The sequence below is a fragment of the Mobula hypostoma genome, chromosome 20 (assembly GCF_963921235.1).
Source record: "Mobula hypostoma chromosome 20, sMobHyp1.1, whole genome shotgun sequence".
Lineage (NCBI taxonomy): Eukaryota > Metazoa > Chordata > Chondrichthyes > Myliobatiformes > Myliobatidae > Mobula > Mobula hypostoma.
In genome coordinates, this window is record NC_086116.1 from 62,820,535 (window position 1) to 62,845,049 (window position 24,515).

At 43.9% G+C, this 24,515-nt stretch overlaps 1 protein-coding gene across 5 annotated transcripts in view; it reads right to left on the bottom strand.

Moving 5' to 3' along the window:
- mkln1 (muskelin 1, intracellular mediator containing kelch motifs) overlaps positions 1–23,026 on the bottom strand; it is a 186,064-nt gene extending 163,038 nt beyond the window's left edge. For all 5 annotated transcript variants that reach the window (XM_063073055.1, XM_063073058.1, XM_063073054.1 and 2 more), the window contains exon 1: positions 22,898–23,026. In XM_063073055.1, coding sequence (XP_062929125.1) covers positions 22,898–22,980 — 83 coding nt within the window. In that variant the 5' untranslated portion in view covers positions 22,981–23,026. The remainder of the gene's footprint in view (positions 1–22,897) is intronic.
- Positions 23,027–24,515: the final 1,489 nt, after the last annotated feature.

Sequence of the window (24,515 nt, forward strand, 5' to 3'; positions counted from 1 at the left end):
AACATTAAGGGTAGCACAAGATATTGAGTAGCTGCAAATTTCTCAACTGCAATCCATTAACCTCAATTGCTACACTTCTTGTATTATTATTTTAATAAGGAGTTTAAAAAGGTCAAAACAACCTGGGTGAACACTTAATTAAATTCTTGATTCCGTGTAATGAACAACAACTCATCACAGGTAGCAATTGTATTATTCTGAAGTAAAATAAAACTATTAAGCAAGTTGAACAATTCATTATGTACAGACACTTCCTCTCCAACATTTCTCCTCCTAAATTTCTAACAAATTTAAACCGACTACATCAATTGATAGTGAAGATGGTCATCAGGATTTGCAGAGACATCTTGATCATCTGGACAAGTAGCCGAGGAATGGCAAATGGGAGCTTAATTCAGATAAATTTGAGTTGTTGCACTTAGGGTAAAAAAAAAATGGCAATAGGTATTTCACAGTCAATGTTTGTATCTTGGATAGGACCCTCGGAATAAACGTACATAACTCTCAAAGTGGCATCAGAGGTATTCAGGGTGGTGCAGGTGGCTTTTGGCACACGGATCTTCACCAGTGAGGGCACTGAGTATAAAAGTTGGTGAGGCTACATTTGAAATATTGTGTTCAGTTTTGGTCACACTGCTTCAGGAAGGATGCCATTAAGTTGAAAAGAGTGCAGAGGAGATTTACAAGCATGTTGCTGAGGCCTGGGGGACTGGGTTCAAGAGAGATTGAGCTGCCTAAGAACTTTTTTTCTTTGGAGCATAGGATAATGAGGGGGTGATCATTTAGGTTTTTCCAGGTTTGGGAAATGAAGAACTAGAGGTCACAGGTTTAATGTGAGGGGAAGAGTTTAAATAGGAACCTGAGGTGCAACTTTTTCACCTACTTTGGTTGTACGTATATGAAACCATCTGCCAGAAGTGGTTGCAGAAGTTAAATATTTAAAAGACATTGAACAGGTGCATGGATAGGAAAGGTTTAGAGGAATATGGACCAAAGGCAGGCAAATGGGACTAGCTTAATGGGAATTCCAGTGGTCGGTATGTATCATTTGGGCCAAAGGGCTTGTTTCCATGCTGTGTCTGACTCTAAAATTTCCTTTCACAATAAACAGACACATAACCCTGTGAAAACTACACTGATCTTTTATAGTTCATTCTAACGTAAATACTGTGTTTTGAAAAATATTCCTCTCAACCATTTGTTGGAGAATAAAAATTAGATGCAAGGTGATTTGCCAATTAAAAAAATTAGAAGTAATTTTGGTAGACACGATCCATGACAAAAAATTTGGGTCAGAAATTTAGATTTGAAACCCATAAATTGTGAAGCTACATGAATGCATGTTTCAATCTTAAAACATGCGAAGTGGGATTAGTGTAGGTGAATACAAAGAACAGCAAGGACATGGCCTGCTTCTCTGCTGTATTGAAAGAAACAGAGGTGACCAATCATCTAATTAAAGACAGAACCCAAATGGTGTTAATTGGAAAATTTCAAATTCTCCAGAACACTCTTAAACAACAGAAGTTGCCAAGAGGAAAAATGGTTTTACACATGTCTCAAGGAACACAAATTTTATCACATATTTCCAAAGGAATTGGGCCTTTATGTGATGCTTAAAATAGATCAGCAGTGATATATCTAATAGTTTCTTAAATTACTTCTGCTGGGATCGTGAAAGTGGTTTATTTACTACTCACAATACTTAGAAATGGATACAATAACTACAAGTGACATTCCCAAGATAAAACATGAATGGTAATGCATGTTCATAGGACAAGACTCTTATCAAATGTTTATCCCAGATGTTTGCCCATTCTGATGGAGTAACTTTGATGGCTACATCAGAAATTTATGTTTCATATTGTGGTAATTCTTACAGAATTTGGAAGAGGGAGGGAAATAAACCAATATAATTTACTAAGAATACCATGCTCAAAGCAGGTAACAGACTGGGAGCAACATATTTCCAAAACACAAATTGAAGCACACATACACAAACTACTATTTCACATTATTGTATGCTAACTCATTCTGTGGACATGCAATATACATTTGTTAGGGTAGAAGATCCGATTTCACTAAGTATATTAAAAAAAATTTGAGGCAATTTGCAACCACTGGTACTAAGTATTCTTGAGATGCAACTCATGTTCTAAAGAGTAAGAGTTGTGGATGTTTTGACTATAGGCCAAAAATGTCATGATCAATTACTGGAATATTCTGGAATTGTGCAATGCTACTCTTTACATCTGAAAATCTCCTTGTCATCCAGCCTCATGCCTTCACTGTCACTTGCTGACCACCTTGTTCATCTGAAATTAGAGCCCCATGTTTGAGGGTCGGCACAACATTGTGGGCCGAAGGGCCTGTACTATCTATATTCTATGTTGCTGTAGGGGTACCTGAATGATCACTTCTGATATTTTGGTACAGCATCTTACCTCATCACACCCTTAATAATGCCCTCATGTACTTAATGATTTTTTTCATACATTTATGGAATGATTACTAGATAGGTTAACATTTACTGCCCAGCCACAGTAAATTACTTTCTTCAGGAATCCCCACCAAGGCCAGTATTGAGCAAATTCATGAAAGAACTGTGAAAACTAGATAACAACAAAGGATCCCGAACCAGACTACGTTCCAGATCTAGTACTGAAGACCTGTACTCTGAAACAAGCTGCACCTCTGGCCAAGTTCTCCGTATATTTATTTTCAACACCAAATGGAAAATCATCTAGATTTGCCACATTCACAAAGCAACCAAAATCCAAGCTGGCTAATCACACCTTGCACCTTAGTCTTATCCAATCATAACTGACAGAAGATATTAGGGACAAGCTGCACTTCCTCACTCCTAAGCAGACCCACAATACTCGGTTTGGGTTTATCACAGCTGTACTCCAGAAGCATCACTCTGAGCATGAACCACAGCCGAATTCCTGAGGTGATTAGAATAATTGTTTTAACTAACTGTGGTAGCAAGATCCCTTTGTAATTTTGGCAATATTATTGGCTTTAAACAATTGGGAGCTTAAATTAAGGTGGTTATTCTAATGTCAGTAACAAAACACTTCAACCAAAGCAGCAATGTATGCAAGAATGGGGGAGGAATGTCTAAGTGGCATAGCACTCAGGAATCCACAGTGATCAAGCATCTATTTACACCAAACAGACTTCATTCTCCCTCAACTCCTCCCACATTCTAACACCTCACCTCCACATTACGAGCAAATCACCTTTGCCTTCGGAGCAAGCCATTCCTGACCATTTGCGGGTTTCCTCTCCCACCAAAAGACACTCAGGTTAAGTGGCTGCTATAAATTGATGTAATATTTAGTTCTGAGGTCAACTCTGGGAAAAATTGATGGAAAACTGAGGAGAATAAAGTTTTACTGTAAATGGGAACTTGACAGGCACAGACATGATGGGGTGAAGGGCCTGTTTCTATATTGTACAACTCATAATTACTCCTCTAAGACCAACCTATAATTATATTAATAACTAACTTTGCCAGCTCAGAAAATACGTGTAGCGTTGGGCTTTCAGATCCATGTTTGCTTTGACTGGAGGAAGTTAACCTGTGAAATAACAGCAATAAAAGCAAATCCAATTACAGGCTGTAGTTCACACATTTCTAGTTGGTGCAAAAAAATAATTTACTCATATTCAGTTTGGGTCAGTGACCTCATCTGCACATAACACACTAAAGTTGAAAAAGATGACTACAAAATAAATGCCACTTCCCCGATGATTATTCATTCCCCTGAAGTTTAGCACCAGAGTAAATCGGAAGTTGAAATTTACACCAACCTGGCAAATTGGTTTGAAATACTATCACTTTCCAAATACAGTGCACAAAATTCAAAGTCGCAATAAATAAAAGCTTATGGCTAATTGTTACTATGTTACAACTACCAAGGGCTTTTCTTGGAGGAGAGGATGGCAGAGAACAAAAATCAAAGATTATGAAGGACTACTTGAGTACTCTTTGGTAACTAAGGACATGGTAGGTCCAGTTGAGGATAAAGGAAGGGGTTTCTATTTGGAGTCAGAACAACTAACTACGGCAATGTACGAGTTCTTGCATCAGTATTTACCAACGAGAAGGATAGTGAAAGCAGAGCGTCATATGTGAATGTATTGGAACATTTTGAGATTAAGGAGGTAGTGGGAAGTTTTGACCCCAGGACCTGATAGAATACTGAAAGAGACAAATGAGGAGATTGCTGGGGCTTTGACAAGGATCTGTGTCCTCACTAGCAAAAGGCAAAATCTTTGAAGACAGGAGAGGAAAAGATGTTGTTCCTTTGTTTAAGGTAAATAGTAATTCACCAGGTATTCCATAAACAGATGAGATTCTGAAGACAGTGGAACGATGAAGGGTTTCTGCCCAAAACATCGGCCCCTCCATCGATGCTGCCTGACTTGATTTCCACCAGCATTTGGTGTATGTTAATCCAGGCAATTAGAAACCAGTGAGTCTCATGTCTGTGATAGGGAAGAGACTAGAAAGGATTCTGAGGGTCGGGATTTGTCGTAAAGCAAAGAAGGGAAAATTTTGTGAGCATTCACAGACCCAAAAATAACTTACCAAATCATGCCAAATAACACATAAAACCTAAAATAACAGTATCATATAGTAAAAGCAGGAATGATATGATAAATACACAGCCTATATAAAGTAGAAATACCTTTCCACAATCATTACTGCACTGTTCTCCATAGCGAAAATCTCACGCAAGCACTGTCGTTAGAAATACGGCGCAAGCGCTCTCCAGTAACCTTTAAGCTATGAAGCTGCCAAATCATACCAAATAAAACATAAAAATACACAGCTTATATAAAGTAGAAATACTTTTCCACAATCATTACTGCACTGTTCTCCATAGCGAAAATCTCACACAAGCGCCATCGGCAGAAACACTCTCTCCAGGAACCTTTAGGCTATGAAGTTACCAAATCATACCAAATAACATGTAAAAATACACAGCCGATATAAAGTAGAAATAATGTATGTACAGTGTAGTATCACTGACGGGAATCGGGAAGACAACACCGAGCACACTGATGATGGTGTTAGACTGAGTTGTCGCAGGTTGGGTGGTGCAATGGTCCCCACCCTCCAGGCCGCCGACCGATACCGAACTGCGAAGCATGCAGGGTGCAGCAGTAGCCGGGCGGCACGTAGCACATCTTTAAGAAAAAAGCCGAAATAAACATGCTAATTAATTAGGTGCCGGCCGGCACGTAATTGTCAACCCAGATCAGTGCCGATTTCCGATTGCGTCGGCTCTGATCTGCATTCTCCGCGAATCAGTATCTGTCCATGGCCCGGGGGTTGGGGTGGCGGGACACTGGGGTGTCATCTCGTCATCTGTTTCCATTAGAGCAGGCAGGTCATCTTCTTCTATCTCTGCCTGCCTCGATGTCGAAGGTCGAGGTTCGTCGTCTGCTGTGGCTGATGTGGAAGGCTTACTTGACTGCTGAGCCTCACGCATGTTTTCTATCATACAGTTCTTTGTAAGGACTCAAACCATCTTGCAAATATCCCCTAAACCTACGTACCCTTTCAAAATTAAAGTCCTACTTTATCATTGCAGCGAAAATCTCACAGTTGCTTCAGTTCGCTACTGCATTTGGTTTCGATTGTTATCCTTTCCTCTTCCAATTGCATCAGTTCTTCATCTATCAGTTCTTGGTCATGGGATGCCAAAACCTCTTCAACATCATCTTCGTCAACTTCCACAAGCCAAACTCACTTTGTCCTTATTTCGTTCACCACAATCGAAATGCTTAATTATGTCTAGTTTTACGCTAAGTGTAACACCCTTACAAGCTCTTTCAGGCTTTTCCGATAGCTTAGAACTCATCTTGCTAACGGCTGCTCACAGGCACATGTTTAAGCAATGCCGGCGAGAATGCTGTTCCAAATCCGGGGGAAGAGCGGCTGATCGGGGCGCGCGCTGATTTTTTTTCGCGCGCTACCTTTCTTCGTAACAGTGAAAACACCTTCTGAAAGCGAAAACAGGGAACTAATGTAGGTCTTTCGTAACAGTGAGGTTTCGTAAAGCGAACGTTCAAAAAGCGGGGGACACCTGTATTGATTTCAATTAATTATGCCCATCCACAAATGTATTTTACATATTACAGCATTAAATATAAGCATTTCAAATTACAGCTGCTCCATAACAAAAATCTTTTGTTGATCGCTTTAAAAAAGTTTTTTAAAAATGTAGTGATAATTTGCTCCGCTTAGAATTGAGCATTCCACATATTCTGAATTATCAAAGCAGCAGTAATAGGTGCAACTTTCATTTATAGCTCATTTCAGCAATGAGTGAAATGTAAGTTTTCTGAAATCATTAAACATTAACCAAAGCTATAAAATACCACACCTGTAAACAGTAAAGGAATAACAGTATATTACAATAGATTCAAGTATTAAATAGATCCATTTTAATATTTTATTTTGAATGTAAACGTGACAATTTATAAGAAATTGAATTGAAATTATATACCGGATAGAGAATCCCAGGCAAAAAGACCATCTCACCAAAGAAAATGGTGTCCAAAGCAAACAAAAAGCAGGACAATAAACACCTCAATTTTAAAATTCAGAAAAAAAAATCCAAAGTGTTTTTGGTTAAGCTAACTCCATGAATGGGGAAAATAAACAATTTACCACAAATATTAGTGAGGTCTGGGAATCTAAGTACAGGACTTTGTGGGTCAGGCTCCTACTATTGCAAGCTTACATAAATATCTTCAACACAAGGCTCAAAACAAATATATATTTGAAAAAAAGACAAAGAAAAAGTGAGGACACTCAATTTATACAAATCTTAAGTTAATAAAGACATGTTAAAAGCACAGTACAAGAAATAAAAGGAAATCTAATTATAATATTAAATTTGAATTGCAGGTGAAATGATTTAAATTTAAAATATAAATGTACTGATATTGGTTAAATTCTTCCTCAGAGAGAACATATGGAATGGTTTCCAGAAACAGCTGTAAAAAGTTAAAATGGGAATCAAGAAACTTTATGCTGAAACGTGTCCAGATAGAATAACGAAAGCCAAAACAGCTTTCCTCATCTGGAACTACTAAATCATTTTCAATTTTTATTCATACCATTTATAATAAAGGGACATGGTATTCTTGGCCATGCTAGTATTTGGTAACTTCGAGGTTCCAATTTTTATAGACATCCACAAGTCAGAAAATACACAAAAATCACTCAATAGAATAGATGATTCCAGGGAAGTGATGACTCCCTCCTGTTAGACTGTTTGAGGTAATTCATTTTTTATTCTTTCTTACATCTCTTGTATATCTATGCACTTATAATGCTACTGCGACACTGTAATTTCCTTTGATATCAATAATTTACCTACCATACCTTTAGAATATTGTAATGAATGGCATCAAAAGCACACAACACTGATAAGAAGGAACAATTACTAAAAGTGGAGAGAGGAAATTAAGCTTTGCCCAAATTAATATCAGGTATGTATAACTTCATAAATTTGATACACATGAAGCAATTGTTGTGATGTGACATGACAAAAACATTTCACAGAACATGGCCATGCAGCAAGTTAAGATTACACCCTTAATTCAAATCTAACACAAAGCAAGGTAACCTCCAGGGACAAAAACTTATTCAATCTCACTGGCCATTCAAAATGGGTTTAAAAGGTACAATGTAATAAAAATTACCAGTACATTCATTACAATTAAATATTGCCATTTCAAATCTAAGACCAGCCAGTGGTGTAGTGGCACTTATTTTGAGACAAGTGTTCCTGGGTATGAATCTGACCGGCTCCGTGCAGGGTTGGGCATCGAGCAAGCAACTCAACTCCATAAAACAGACAAAAATGCTAACAAAATGACAAGGTTGCTGCCCGATGCGTCACAAGGCACGGAAAGGAATAATGTGAAATCTAAGTAATGATTTTTGGTACATGCTAGTGCTTCAATGTAAAGTTCTTTCTTTATAAATTAACAATCTTACCTACTGCATCACTTAGTTCACTTGTTTTATGTAGTTATTAATGTATCCTTACCTGAATACCATAATCCATTTAATTTAATCCCATTATTTAAAACTGCAATTTCTTAAACCTTATAGCTTTAAAAATACATACTGTAGCCAGGGAACTATTGGTCAGTTTTGGATCATGATTTGTCTCATTCAAGACTACTAAGCCTTAGGTCAAGCTCTGAGTCAAAGACACATTGCTGAGAGAAAAAAGTATTGAAACTACTTTGTAATTGGTTCACTTGTCAAAATGTTAGGCATGAAATTTCACTGAAAGACCAATTGTTGTGAGATTAGTCTGATCATGCTCATGGGAACCATGGTGGGACACTTTCCGGTATTATCAGCATATTATAGTCACCATCGTCCCTTATTATACTTTATATTTTGTCGCCAAAACAATTGATACTAGAATGTACAATTATCACAGCGATATTTGATTCTGCGCTTCCCACTCCCTGGATTACAAGTATTAAAAATATTAGAAATAGTAAAAATTAAAATTTTAAATTATAAATCATAAATAGAAAATAGAAAAATGGAAAGTAATGTAGTGCAAAAAACCAAGTGGCAGGTCCGGATATTTGGAGGGTACGGCCCAGATCCGGGTCAGGATCCATTCAGCAGTCTTATCACAGTTGGAAAGAAGCTGTTCCCAAATCTGGCCGTACGAATCTCCAAGCACCTGAGCCTTCTCCCGGAGGGAAGAGGGACAAAAAGTGTGTTGGCTGGGTGGGTCATGTCCTTGATTATCCTGGCAGCATTGCTCCGACAGCGTGCAGTGTAAAGTAAGTCCACGGACGGAAGATTGGTTTGTGTGATGTGCTACACCGTGTTCACGATCTTCTGCAGCTTCTTCCGGTCTTGGACAAGACAACTTCCATACCAGGTTGTGATGCACCCTAAAAGAATGCTTTCTACGATGCATCTATAAAAATTAGTGAGGGTTTCAGGGAACAGGCCAAATTTCTTTAGTTTTCTCAGGAAGTAAAGGCGCTGATGAGCCTTCTTGGCAGTGAACTCTGCTTGGTTGGACCAAGTCAGATCATTTGTGATATTGATCCCGAGGAACTTAAAGCTTTTGACCTGTTCCACTTGCACACCACCGATGCAAATTGGGTCGTGCGGTCCGCTGCTCCTTCTGAAGTCAACAACCAATTCCTTCGTCTTGCTGACGTTGAGGGAAAGTTTATTGTCTTCGCACCATGCCACCAGGTTCTTAATTTCCTTTCTGTACTCAAACTCATCATTACCCGAGATACGGCCTACAATTGTTGTGTCATCAGCAAACTTTAAATTGAGTTTGATGGAAGCTTGGCTACACAATCATGGCTGTACAGTGAGTACAGCAGGGGGCTGAGTATACAGCCTTGTGGGGCACCGGTGCTCAGAGTGATTGTAGAGGAGAGCTTGTCCCCTATTTTCACAGCCTGGGTCCTGTCTGTGAGGAAGTTGAAGATCCAGCTGCAGATCTGAGTGCTAAGACCGAGGTTCCGGAGCTTAGGAATCAGTTTATTTGGAATTAAGGTATTAAAGGCAGAGCTGTAGTCAATGAAAAGGAGCCTTACGTATGCATCTTTATTCTCCAGGTGTTTTAAGGAGGAATGTAGGGCCAGAGAGATGGCATCTGCCATTGACCTGTTACTCCGGTAGGCAAATTGCAAAGCGTTGAGGTTGACTGGTAGGCTGTGGTTGATGTGTGCCATAACCAATCTCTCTAAGCACTTTATAGCAATTGATGTCAGAGCCACAGGTCGATAGTCATTCAGGCATGCCACCTTGCTCTTCTTCAGCACTGGGATTATCGTTGCTTTCTTAAAACATGAGGGGACCTTAGACTGAAGCAAGCAGTTGAAGATATCAGCAAATACTCCAGCTAGCTCGCTTGCACAAGCCTGGAGAACCGGTCCTGGGACGCCATCTGGGCCCGTCGCCTTCCTTGGATTTACCTTCAGGAAGGCCCTTCTAACGCACTCCTCGGTGACAATGAATCTCGATGCCACCAGGTCTGGTTCATCCAGAGGGAGCAAGATGCTCCTCTTCTGTTCAAATCTTGCATAGAATATGTTAAGTTCGTCGGGAAGAGAAGCGCCACAGTTATTGATATTCCCAGCCTTTTCTTTGCACCCAGTGACCTCATTTAGTCCCTGCCACAGTCTACTGGCATCCCTCTGGTTAGCCTGGTCTTCAAACTTGGCTCGATATTGCCTCTTAGTGCCCTTAATGGCTTTCCAGAGTTCACGCCTGGATGCCGTGTAGCCACTGGTATCCCCGGACCTAAAAGTCACAGCTCTAGCCTTTAAAAGAGACCTGACCTCATAATTCATCCAAGGTTTCCGGTTAGGAAATACCCGGATCGTCTTGCAAGACACACAGTCCTCCGCGCATTTCCAAATAAAGTCCGTGACAGCTGAGGCACACTCAGGAGGTTAGTAGCCGAGTCCTTGAATACTAACCAGTCCACCGATTCAAAGCAGTCACGGAGGACCTCATCCGTTTCCTCCATCCAACGCGACACTACTTTTGACACTGTGACCTTCCGCTTCAGTTTCTGTTTGTAAGCCGGGAGGAACAGTATGGCCTGATGGTCCAATTTTCTGAAGTGAGGTTGTGGGACGGAACGGTAGGCATCCTTGACTGCTGTGTAGCAGTGGTCAAGTATACTCGGGCCTCTAGTGGGGCAGGAGACATGTTGGCATAACTTTGGCAGCGCCTTTCTGAGGTTGGCCTGATTAAAGTCCCCGGCTGTAATGAGAAAAGCCTCCGGATACCTGGTCTCAAGTTCACTGATGTTGACATACAGTATGTTCAGAGCACACTCCACGTCCGCCTGGCAGGGGATGTAGACTGCTGTCAGTATGACCAAGGTGAATTCCTGTAGCAGGTAGTAGGGACAACACTTCACTGACAGGTGTTCCAGGTCCGGGCTGCAGGAGCTTGTCAGTGCCACTGTGTCCGAGCACCACCCAGTGTTGGTAAGTAGGCAGACACCACCTCCCCTCGTATTGCCCGAAGACGCCTTCTGGTCCATCCAATGGATCAAAAATCCTTCCGGTCGGATGGCACAGTCGGGAGTGGCAGAAAAGAGCGAGGTCTCAGTGAAACAGAATACACAGCAGTTCTGCATCTCCCTGCAGTAGGTGAGTCTCCCTTTAAGATCATCCACCTTGTTCTCTATGGTTTGCACATTAGCTAGTAGGATGGTGGGCATAGGGACCCTGAAGCCCCTCAGCTTCAATCTGACCAGCAGCCCACCTCTTTATCCACGCTTCCCCGGTAAGTAGTGCATCTTTCCAGGTTTCCATCGATGCAGTGTTGTTGTTGTCAGCTCTGAGGTTGGTGGACGCGTCCCGCGGGAATTGATCAGCGGGTCGCGTCATCGGACGCTCCGGGTCGGGCCGAGTAATGCGGGAGGCTCCGCTGCCACTTCTAGCTGCCGGGGGCCCAGGCTGTCGATTGGGTCGGGCCCCGAAGCCGACACTTAATCCCAGATGGCCGGGCTCCTGGCTGAAACAAGTCCTTAAGCCGAGTCACAGTTGCGGAGGCCTCCACTCCAGCTGAGCCTTGGGCTCGATTTCCGAGGTCGGCGGCAGAGGCCTCACTTCCAGCAGCTCTGGATGGCCACCAACCGAGCTTTATGGTGGTCGCTCCAAGGAAGCGTCTGGGGCACCTTGAGGTCTCCACCGTCACTTCTGTGTGGTCGTCTGCTCCGGAGAGGTACTGGTCCGAATGGCCCACGTCTCCAAGCTCTCCGGCACAGTAGCAGACCGCAGGTCTCCGGGAACGTGGTGGGCCTCGCTGGTTGGGTCCAGGTGCGGTCCGGAGTTTAAGAAGCAGTTCTGGCGTGGTGGTCTCCAGCTGGGTAAGTAGCTTCGCCAGGGTGTTGTTGATATTGATCTTGCTAGATTGGAGGTTTAGAAGGGTTTCTCAGGTATAGGATAGTGGAGAGGGCAGTTTGCTCAGGAGAGCACGCGCAAAGTCACCAGTTACCGGCGCCATCTTTCTATTCTATTAATCACTTGTGCTTTCAATACAATCATAGATCATCCCCCAAACCCCTGAATTTTCACTTCCTTTATTCTTGCTCGAAACCTTAGCTTAAACAAAATTGGAAAATGTTATTAAAAGTCAAACTGATACATGAAATCAGTTTTCATCTCCACAGACACTGCCTGATCTGTTCATATTCCACTACAGTTCAGACCTTCAATGCCAAAGATTTTTACAACGATACAAAGTTGAGTAAAATAGAAATCCCTGCCACCCTCCTACATGAAAATCACCATCTCCAGCCACCTTCCAATTTACCAGGGTTAATATCCTATTTCTCTAATATGCACCGATATCAAAATGCAGGACTACTGAAACAAATGAATTTTTACAGATGTACCACAAGCAGCATGACTGACATAAAAGTTAATAGAAAAACTCTCCTTCAAACACTCACTTTCCCCTCTCAGTACTACCCTTGGGTCAATACCTTTGATATTTTCCCTTAATAGTTTGCTTTCCAGCTTGTTGCCCAGCATAGAAACACCAACTAAATTAAAGGTTTGAGAGATCAAGCCTTACTCCATACATATGCAGAAACCTGATCATGCCAGACAATGAAGAATTAACAGAAATATGCATTTCCAAAGGCATGAGCGGGCACAAAACAGTGTCTTTCATCTCAAAGTGAACAACGGTATACAAGAGGACAAAATTCATGCAGAACCCACTGTGTCTCACAAGCTCGAGACACTTCTGCACAATTTAAGAGTTAAAAATCGCAAACACCTTCATCTCCTAACAGATATATAAGTCCTTTTTAGAAAGTTACTTTCAACACTGCCTTTGAAATTGACAGATGGTTACAGAAATGCATAGATTCAGGCAACAAAGACTGCATGATACTGCTTTAAATAATGTCAATGGAATTTTTCTCAACCCAAATGAAAACCAACAAAAGTCACAGATGCAGAAAAATCTAAAATAAAAACACTAAATGCTGGAAACACTCAACAAGTCAAGATGAATCTGTCAAAACAATGTTAAATGTTTTATGAAATATTAACTCTTTTCCCACATGATCTGAGTATTTCCAGGATTTTCTGTTTTTATTCTCTAACCTATCACAAAATCATTGCTGTTTGTTGAAGTTGTGGGGAAGGTGCTGATCACCCCAGGTTGAAGGTTGTTCAAAATAAAGATCTCATCAAATGACAAAGCAGATTTTAAGGGCAGCTGACTTTCACCCTTGGAGTGCTCCATCATGGCAAATCATTTTTATATTACAGTGGATTCCAGTTAATTGAAATTCATCAGGACCAGTTCATTTTGGTCCCATTAATTGGCTGCCCCACTTAGCCCGTTTCATGGAAATAGTTAAGATATAAAAAAAAAACTCCCATTTAACTGAGTAACAATTTACATATAATGAAATACAGAACAAATTAGAACACTATCAATACTACCACAGAATAAAACTGTGTATTAATTCCCAAAAGCTCAATGTATACTGCCACATTCTTTTGATTGACGATAAATGAACAAAATCAGTGCAGACACCTATTGTAGCTAATGGACTGCCTTCAAACAATGGTATCGACGAATACATCCTTCAAATCTTTCATTTTTATTGTAACATTCAAGATGGTTGTTGATACTGTGGCGACCCACTTTCTGACACCCATGAACCGGCTCACGAAACAACGCGCGCAGGCAGAGGGTGGGCAGCAAAAAGGGCGGGAACGGGAAGGCTTTAAAGCGGGCCGCGAAGTTTGAATAAACCTCTTTCATCGCAACTCCAACTCACCGACTCCGTGTGGTTATTCTAGCGCTGTGTGTAGCACATCGCTACAATTGGTGACCCCGACGGCCCAAACGATATTTGGACCAGAGATGACCGACGCTGCATCTGTTCACGCAGTTTCGTTAAAACTGCCAAGCTTCTGGACGCTGCGACCCCATTTATGGTTCGAACAAGCAGAAGCACAATTCCACATTCGGCAGATAACCTCGGAGTCCACTCTCTACTACTACGTGCTGAGCTCCCTCGACCAGGAGACTGCTGCACAAGTTGAGGAGTTTATATAGTCGCCCCCGGAGGACGGCAAATACACAGCATTCAAAACCCTGCTCATAAGGACTTTCGGACTCTCACGGCGCGAACGAGCACGCCGCTTAATGCACCTGGATGGTTTGGGAGACAGGCCACCGTCAGCATTAATGAACGAGATGCTGGCCCTGGCTGAAGGACACAAACCCTGCCTCATGTTTGAGCAGGCGTTCCTAGAGCAACTGCCCGAGGACATATGCCTGCTGCTGTCCGACGCAGATTTCAGCAAACCCCAGGAGGTGGCGGCCCGAGCAGATGTGCTGTGGAATGCCAGGAAAGAGAGAGGGGCATCCGTTGTACAGATCACCAAGCCGCGTGCCCAACGACAGACCAGACCAGGCCCGGCAGCAGAGCCTACAAAACCCGGCGACGGGAGTGAGGAGCCCAACGAACAATGGTGTTTCTACCACCAGCGGTGGGGCACGGAGGCCCGCCGCTGCAGACCGCCCTGCAAATTCCCGGGAAACGCCAAGGCCCAGCCGCTGCCAATCGCTACGGCGGCTGGCCATCAGGACAGCCTCCTGTACGTCTGGGACAAGCAGTCGAGACGCCGCTTTTTGGTCGACACCGGAGCGGAGATCAGCGTCTTACCTCCAACGAGTTACGACACCCGCAACAGAGAACCGGGACCCACCCTGAGGGCCGCTAATGGCAGCACAATACGAACCTACGGCACCCGCACGGTGCGGCTACAGTTCAGCTCCAGCCGGTTCACGTGGGACTTCACACTGGCCGCCGTGGCCCAACCACTGCTGGGGGCAGATTTTCTACTAGCCACAGCCTGCTGGTCGACTTGCAAGGGAAGCGATTAGTCCACGCCAAGACTTTTCAAACGTTCTCCCTGGGTGAAGCACAGTTGCCAGCCCCACACCTGGACTCCATCACGCTGTCCGACGATGAATTCACCAGGGTCCTGGCGGATTTCCCATCAGTACTGACACCGCAGTTCACGGCAGCCATGCCCAGACACGGAGTACAGCACCACATCCCGACCCAGGGACCACCCCTCCACGCCCGTGCTCGAAGGCTTCCCCCGGACAAGCTCCGACTGGCGAAGGAGGAGTTCAAGAAGATGGAGGAATTAGGGATCATACGACGGTCCGACAGCCCATGGGCCTCCCCCCTTCACATGGTGCCCAAGGCAACGGGGGGCTGGAGACCATGCAGTGACTACCGCAGACTGAACGAGGCTACAACGCCAGACCGCTACCCTATGCCGCACATTCAAGACTTCGCAGCAAACCTACACGGCGCAAGGATCTTTTCCAAGGTAGACCTCGTCCGGGGATACCATCAAATCCCTGTACATCCGGACGACATCCCCAAAACAGCACTTATCACCCCGTTCGGACTTTTCGAATTCCTCCGAATGCGGTTTGGTCTAAAGAACGCCGCACAGACTTTCCAGCGGCTAATGGACGCAGTGGGACACGACCTGGACTTTGCATTCATCTATTTGGACGACATCCTCATAGCCAGCAGTAGTTGGCAGGAGCATCTGTCCCACCTCCGCCAGCTCTACTCCCACCTGAGTGAATTCGGCCTTACAATCAATCCAGCCAAATGCCAGTTCGGACTCGACACCATCGACTTCCTGGGCCACAGGATTACTAAAGACGGGGCAACCCCGCTGCCCGCCAAGGTAGACGCGGTCCGCCACTTCCCCCGACCCAACACAATCAAAGGCTTGCAGGAATTCGTGGGTATGGTGAATTTCTACCACCGTTTCCTCCCCTCAGCAGCCCGAACCATGCGCCCCTTGTTCACTCTAATGTCGGGTAAGGGCAAGGACATTACCTGGAACGAAGAGGCCGCAACCTCTTTCGTTAAAACCAAAGAAGCCTTGGCAAACGCCGCGATGCTAGTGCACCCCAGAACGGATGTTCCTACTGCCCTCACGGTGGACGCATCCAACACAGCAGTCGGTGGAGTGCTGGAACAACTCATCGAGGGTCGCTGGCAACCCCTGGCGTTCTTCAGCAAACACCTACGACCACCCGAACTCAAATACAGTGCTTTCGACCGGGAGCTATTGGCACTATACCTGGCAATCCGGCATTTCAGGTACTTCTTAGAAGGTAGGCCCTTCACCGCGTTCACAGACCACAAACCGCTTACCTTACCTAAGGTGTCCGACCCCTGGTCGTCCCGCCAGCAGCAACATCTGTCCTACATCTCCGAGTACACGACGGACATCCGGCATGTCTCTGGAAAGAACAATGTCGTGGCAGACGCACTTTCCAGACCTACCATACAGGCCCTGTCCCAGGGGGTGGACTATGCAGCGCTGGCAGAGGCACAGCAGGCAGACGCTGAGATCCCCAGTTACAGGACTGCAGTCTCCGGTTTGCAGCTCCAAGACCTCCCCGTAGGCCCAGGTGAGAGGACCCTACTATGTGACGTAGCTACTGGCCAACCCCCCCCCCCCGTCGTCCCAGCAGCCTGGCGCCGGCGGGTGTTCGAATCCATTCACAACTTAGCGCACCCCTCCATCAGGACAACTGTCCGGCTGGTCTCCAACAGGTTCGTGTGGCATGGACTTCGTAAACAGGTCAGTGAATGGGCCAAAACGTGTATGCAGTGCCAAACGGCCAAGGTGCAGCGGCACACCAAGGCTCCACCGCAGCGGTTCGAACCCACCCGCCGGAGGTTCGACCACATCCATGTGGATATCGTGGGGCCCCTGCCAGTGTCACGAGGAGCACGGTACCTCCTAACTATGATAGACCGGTTCACCAGATGGCCAGAGGCAGTCCCGCTCAGCGACACCACCTCCAAATCCTGCGCCCGAGCACTGATCGCAACCTGGGTAGCACGCTTTGGGGTACTGGCCCACATTACCTCCGACAGGGGCGACCAGTTCACCTCCAGCCTGTGGTCGGCTATGGCCAGACTTTTAGGAACACAGCTACACCACACAACTGCCTACCACCCACAGTCGAACGGACTAGTGGAGCGCTTCCACCGTCACCTGAAATCGGCTCTCATGGCCCGCCTGGAGGGGCCTAACTGGGTGGACGAACTTCCCTGGGTCCTGCTCGGAATCCGCACGGCGCCCAAAGAGGATCTACACACCTCGTCGGCCGAGTTGGTGTACGGCGCGCCCCTGGTCGTCCCAGGAGAGTTCATACCAGCCCCAAGGGGGCAAGAGGAAGAACCCACAGCAGTCCTGGACAGACTACGGGAGAGGCTCGGTAACCTGGCCCCCATACCCACTTCACAGCACGGACAGAGCCCGACCTGCGTACCCAAAGACCTGCAGAACTGTAAGTTTCTTTTTGTACGACGGGGCGGACACCGGGCACCGCTACAGCGGCCCTACGAGGGGCCGTTTAAGGTGATCAGCAACAACGGGTCCATGTTCGTGCTGGACATTGGGGGGAGAGAGGAGGTTTTCACGGTGGACCGACTCAAACCGGCCCATGTGGACTTGGCGCAACCGGTCCAGGCTCAGGCACCGCGACGCAGGGGCAGACCTCCCAAACAGAGGCCAATCCAGACTGTGGACATTGGGGGAGGTAGCGCCGGTTCTGGGGGGGAGGGGTTATGTGGCGACCCACTTTCTGACACCCACGAACCGGCTCACGAAACAGCGCGCGCAGGCAGAGGGCGGGCAGCAAAAAGGGCGGGAACGGGAAGGCTTTAAAGCAGGCCGCGAAGTTTGAATAAACCTCTTTCATCGCAACTCCAACTCACCGACTCCGTGTGGTTATTCTAGCGCTGTGTGTAGCACATCGCTACAATACCTTCAATTTCTTCGTAGTTCCTAACTTGCTGAAATAGTGAAATTGTTCCATTTTCACTCCCTGCCTTTCCAGCATCTCCAAGCCTGAATGCTTGAGACTGCAGTGAACAAAACAGTTTTGAATTGTCTTGCTACTTATTTCTCACCAACTATCAGTGACAAAAATCATGGCTTTTTGAACACAAGCACACATAACTGACACTATTTAAAAATTGCTCTAAACATGGTGCAGCGTCTAGCAGCCACACAAGTGCACGTGTCAGTTAGAAACTGTTCAGCAAGTCTCCTACCCCGATTCCCAAATAAAAAGAATCCCAACTACTTTCTCAATTTCATTTTCGTTAAGAGTTTTCTCAACTAACCGATGGACCAATAAAATGCAATTCACTATTTTATTTAAGAGATACTGCGTGGAACAGGCCTTTCCAGCCCACTGAGTCACATTGCCCAGTAACCCACCCAGCCAACATACTTTTCATCCCTCTTCCCTCCAGAAGGCGGCTCGGGAGCTTGAAGACTCGTGCGGCCAGATTTGGGAACAGCTTCTTTCCAACTGTGATAAGACTGCTGAACGGATCCTGACCCGGATCTGGGCCGTACCCTCCAAATATCCGGACCTGCCTCTCGTTTTTTTTTTGCACTACCTTACTTTCAATTTTTCTATTTTCTATTTATGATTTACAATTTAAATTAATATTTACTAATTTTTACTATTTTTAATATTTAATATTTGTAATCCAGGGAGTGGGAAGCGCAGAATCAAATATCGCTGTGATGATTGTACATTCTAGTATCAATTGTTTGGTGACCATAAAGTATAATCACAAGACAATTTAAAAATGACCAATTTATCTACTGACTGGTACATCTTTTGACATTTAATTCAACACTTTCTTGCCCTATGTCCTTTGATTTTCTCTCAACATCTGAAATTAAGCCCATTTCAAACTCTTATGCAGCCTTCCAATTTACCTTTTCTTCCTCCAGCAAAATCTCTTTTTACCTAATCCTTTGTCTCTCATTCCAAGATGGGAGCCTGTATTATGGGCCTCTGCTAATTTTTCCTGTGTACTTCAGGAAATTTTCATTTGTACAATTAAAATATCTTCATGGACATATTTTCTCCCAAGACAATACTACAAAAGCTACTCAAGCTAATTTTTTTTTAAACTGATAGATCAATGCAGATAACCCAGTAAATTTGTCTGCTGCCTGTGTAGAAAGGCATTATGGAAAAGGCTCATTAATATTCACCTGGTATGAAGCAGAAAAGAACTTTAGTATAAAATGAAATCAACCATCCATCCCACAAAAATATTTCTCCAATATTTTAATTCTTCTAAGGTATACACCTCATTTAGAGTAAAACATTTTGTCTCAATCTATAGTCACTGATGTGTACTGAATGTTGGTGGACATAAAACACCCATCACTAACCACGCTTGCTCCACTACATAAATGATTTAAGGGAAGCATTGCAATTTTATGATCCATCAAGAACGCACACCATCCAAACCAGACCAAGCACTCTTCTCTCTACTGCCATCAGGAGGGTAGTACAGGAGCCTCAGGACCCACACCACCAGGTACAGGAACAGGTATTATCCCTCAACCATCAGTCTAATGACCCAAAGGGAATAACTTCACTCACCCAATCACTGAACTGTTCCCACAACCTTTCAAGAACTCTTCATCTCATGTTCTTGATATTTATTGCTAATTTTTTTCTTTTTGTATTTGCAGTCGTTTGCACATTGGCATTCATCTTGTTCGGTGTGGTCTTTCTTTGATTCAATTGTGCTTTCCTGAATTTACTGTGGTTCCCACAAGAATATGAGTTTCAGGGTTGTGTATGGTGACCTGTGTGTATTTTGATAATAAATTTACTTTGAACAAAGCACTAAGTAACTACAAAACTCTCATTTGTTCCTCAAAAGCAAATGCAGAAATGCAAAATAATTTCACAAGGCCACTGCAATGTTCTTTGCTGCCAAAGTAACAAGTTCTATGTAAAAGCCCCTGAACCATCAGCTTTCTGAATGGTCCAACAACCCTATTTTTTTGCATTAATTATTTTGTAATTTATAGCAATTTTATTTCTTCGTACCTCACTGCTGCTGCAAGACATACAAGTCAGTATTGATAAACACAAATCTGATTCTAATTATAATAGCACTCACATGGGAAATAAGCAATTCTTCTTTCAAACTGGAATGAGACCCTGAAAAGTTAACACTGTAATAATGTCTTTCGGATAACTGTCAAAGCAACCATAATCAGCAAAGTGTCCCCAGAACCTAATGTTTCAAAGCTGACCAACAAAGAATAGGTTATCCAAGTTGCACAACATAGAAATGGGCAAGTCAGCCCACCACATCCATGCCAATCTTTTCGTCCATCAACACTAATCTCATGTTAAATCCATACACACCCATTTACCTCTTATTGGTATCAACGTCTCTTCAATGCAGTGATAATAACTGACTATACTAGCAAGTTCAAGAGAGCAACCATTCTCCGTGTAGAGAAATCCCCTTACCCACAAGATCCTCCTTAAATCTCATTCTTCTTAGTTTTGATACTCTACTAATGTTGCGAGATTCCGACACTCTATGCCTTTTATCATTTTATAAACCTCTATCAGATTACCCTCAACCACCTCTGCTGCAGGAAAACAAGATGATTTTATGAATGAACCACACATGCCTGAGGAATTAAAGCCTATCAATTTGAATAAATATTTCCATATTAAAAGTGGGCAAATAATTGAATGCTAATCTAAGTAAGGTAGATGTAACTAAAAGCAAAATAATCCCATTCTTCAGTCATTTAATATTTTTTTTTACACTGTACCAGTTTTTATTTCAAGTACTTTCTCCACAAAGAGTAACAAAATATTTAGTTATTGTTACAACCTTAACTGTTTCCATCTTCCAAAAGGCTGAAATACTTCAGTGATTTTTATTTATTTATTGAGCTACAGCGTGGATTAGGTCCTTGCAGCCCCTCGAGCCGTGCCACTCAGCAATCCCCAATTTAACACGAGGCTAATCATTAGACAATTTACAATGACCAATTAACCTATCAACCAGTACATCTTTGGACTGTGGGTGGAAACTGGAGCACCCAGAGGAAACACAGTCATGGGGAGAACGTATAAACTCCTTACAAACAGCGGTGGGAATTGAACCTGGGTCGCCAGTACTGTAAAGTGATGTGCTAACCACACAACTGTACTGCCCCTAAACAACAGACATAACTGAAGAAACAAAAAAAAATACTACTAACGAGGTCATCTGAATTATAGTGTTTGAATTAATGAAACAGTAATCCTAGATAAACTTTGACACAAATACACAGGTTAGGAGTTGCAAAAGACGACAAAATACATCAGTTCCAACAAGACCAATTGAACTATGTTCAATTGTTCAGGGAGTTCATTATACTACTTGTTGTCAATAATGAGGATACATTTGTCAAAATCAATCTGACCATTCATGCAGGAAATAAAGAGAAAACTGGAAATATTCATGTTTATACAAAACAAAGTCAGTCAAATTTTCAGGTCCATATTACAGTTCAACACCTGAATCCACTGCACAGTAGATGCAGATTTAAATCTGGCACCCAAATAAATATGTGAATTTTTTTTTAATGCAGAGTCTACGTAAAGTGGAACTACGCTACTAATTGCCAGCATTAATCCTATAAATTTTTTTTAGGTAAAAGAAACAGTTCTTTAGTTTTTCACATTGTTTTAATAATGCAGGATATTTGAGCCAAGTTGTATTATTCTGTTCTAACTCAAGTTCCAGGAATTACAGAAATCATATCAAACATATACTTGAAAGCTGAATTCAGTTTAGTTGTTTTGTCAAAGGAAGAGAATTTATCCGCTACTTGATTTCACAACCTGTGTTTTACAATAATGCTGGTTTTATTTACTGTAAGATACTGCATATTTAACATTTCCAAATATTCGAGGAGACTGACAGTATTTACAGATACTCGACAGATGACAAAGATCTTGCCTCAACAGCAGTATCAACTGCAACCTTTCTAAAGAAAAGATTTGTGCTACTTTCAACACATACTAAGTGCACAGCTAAAGAACCAATGTACCAACGACTCAGTAATGGCTAAAACACTTTCAAATATAATCAGAAGTTATATAGCAAACCTTAAGCATAGAAAAAGGTCGACTTATAACCAATTCACGTTAATAAAACACAACATAACAAATTCCAAAGGAAATGTCGACTGTTTATTCATTTCCATATAAGTTGCCTGGCCTGCCGAGTTCTGCCAGCATTTGTGTGTTTTACTCCGGATTTCCAGCATCTGCAGAATCTTGAGTCTATAACCAATTCCAAATCTCCCTTCGTGTTCCAAGGGAAAAATACAACAAACTTCTAAAATATCACTTCACTTTCATTGAACATTAGGCATTAAGGTACGTAAATAGGGCAACAGATAAATTGGATAGCTGTTTGTCCTTGCAACATATCATAAAACTGCCTATTGCTCCGTATTACAAGCACTGCAGGGATTGGGCAGAGATTTACAGTCCCAATCAATTCTGCTATCGACAGAAATTAGAGAATATCCTAAACATGAACATGATAAACCGCTACACGTTTTTATGGAAGTACTTGTGTAACATATCGCGTGTGAAACATAAAGGACGTAATTACATCAGCCCTCTCGCAACACAGGTTGTTCTCTAATTCAACCTTACCAACTAGAATAGCATTTTATTTTAGAAAAGGTTAACAGCCCTCCTAACAGCTGACCGCAACCTCGAAACTGCCCTGCAACCCAGCAAGGGTGAAGCTCAAAGCGGCCTTGGGCAGTAACCGAAGCCGAGGCCTCAACGGCTCCTGAGCCTGATAAAGATAGTGATCAGAAGCAGCGAAAGGGAGTTCTTCATCGGCGAGGTTTGTGAGATATTGCGGAGTTATTCTACAGAGGTTAAAACGCCACTCTGGATACTTACTCCGGGACATATGTAGACGAATAACTGGACCATTTATAGACGCAGTAAGTCAGCACTCTCCGCTCGGGTAACGCGGCCGCCATCTTACAGTGTCGGCGGCGCGACTCTCACGGCACCACGTGATCCGCGCTAGTGGGGGGGCGGCGAGGCGCTCACGGCACCACGTGGCCCGCGCTAGTAGGGGCGTGGCTCTTTCTGCACCACGTGACCCGCGCTGTGGGCGGTGGGCGGGGCTGGCGCTGAGCTCGGAGTCGGGGGCTGAGCGGATATAACCGGCCCCGGGCCCCGCGTCCACACGAAGCACAATCACCTAACTAAATCCCTTCCCCAACCCCGCTGCATCGGAACATGTAGCACCTCACACTCACACGCCCCAACCCCGGCTGCTTGCACACAGACACATAATGCAGATGTCCGACCCCATGTTCCCCGTATCCGGCTGCACAGAAATATGGAGCGCAGGCAACTCGCACAATCGTCTAACTCGTTGCACAGACATACAGACCACTACAAAACCACGCTCCTCATCCTCAATGTATTAGGATATACCATCCACCCCCACAACTGTGACATCCCATTGCTTGCATACATTGCCTACCACGCTATGATACACATACCCCAAACCCCACGACACAGAGGCATAAACTCCATCCACGCTGCAGAGGGACATTTCATGTGAAGATTTTCATTCACAGATATTAGCCAACGCCTATTGCACACGACGCAGATGTAATTCATTGAACAGGGCCTACCACTGCCAACAGGTACAAGCATCCAAAACGCTGGAGGAACTCAGCAGATCAGGCAGTATCTCTGGAAAGGAATAAAAAGTCGACGTTTTAGGCCGAGACCCTTTCTCAGGACTGGTTCAGATGAGATGCTGCCTGACCTGTTGAGTTGTGCGGCATTTATTCTTTGAGATACCACACGGAATAGGCCCCGTCGGGCCCTTCGAGCCATGCCATGATTTGACCTTAGCCTAATCACGGGAAAATGTACAATGACCTGCCAAGCAGTAGGCCTTTGGACTGTGGGGGGAAACTGGAACACCCGGAGGAAACCCACCAGGTCACTGGGAGAACATACTTACAGGCAGAGGCAATAATTGAACCTGGGTCACCTGTACTATAAAGCATTGTGCTAACTAATACACTACAATGCTACCCTTTGTGTGTTACCCTGGATTTACAGCATCTGCAGAATCTATTGTGTTTAGGTACAAGCATCCTCTACATTCCCCCTACACTAACACAGCAAACACCTAACCTCATGACACACAGATATAATCCAGGCATCTCAGGTTCACATTGCACAAATACCTCTCCTCCCGTTCTCATCCTGCTACGCACTGTACCTCGCCTCACTGCGGATACATGTTCCTCCTTAAACAGAAATAGATGTTCTTGTTCCAAGCCAGAACCTCTGCATTGTGGAGGAGTTATTGTGGAACCTCTCAGGGTTGGCTCATGAGGCTGGTTGGGAGGAACTGCAGACTCAGGAGGTGATTGACAGGGTAGGCAGGCAGATACTTTCTGCCAGTTGCATGCGTGTTCCTAATGAACAAGCTCATCCCAACCAAACTTCCAATAAAACACTATCCCTATATTCACAAATCCTG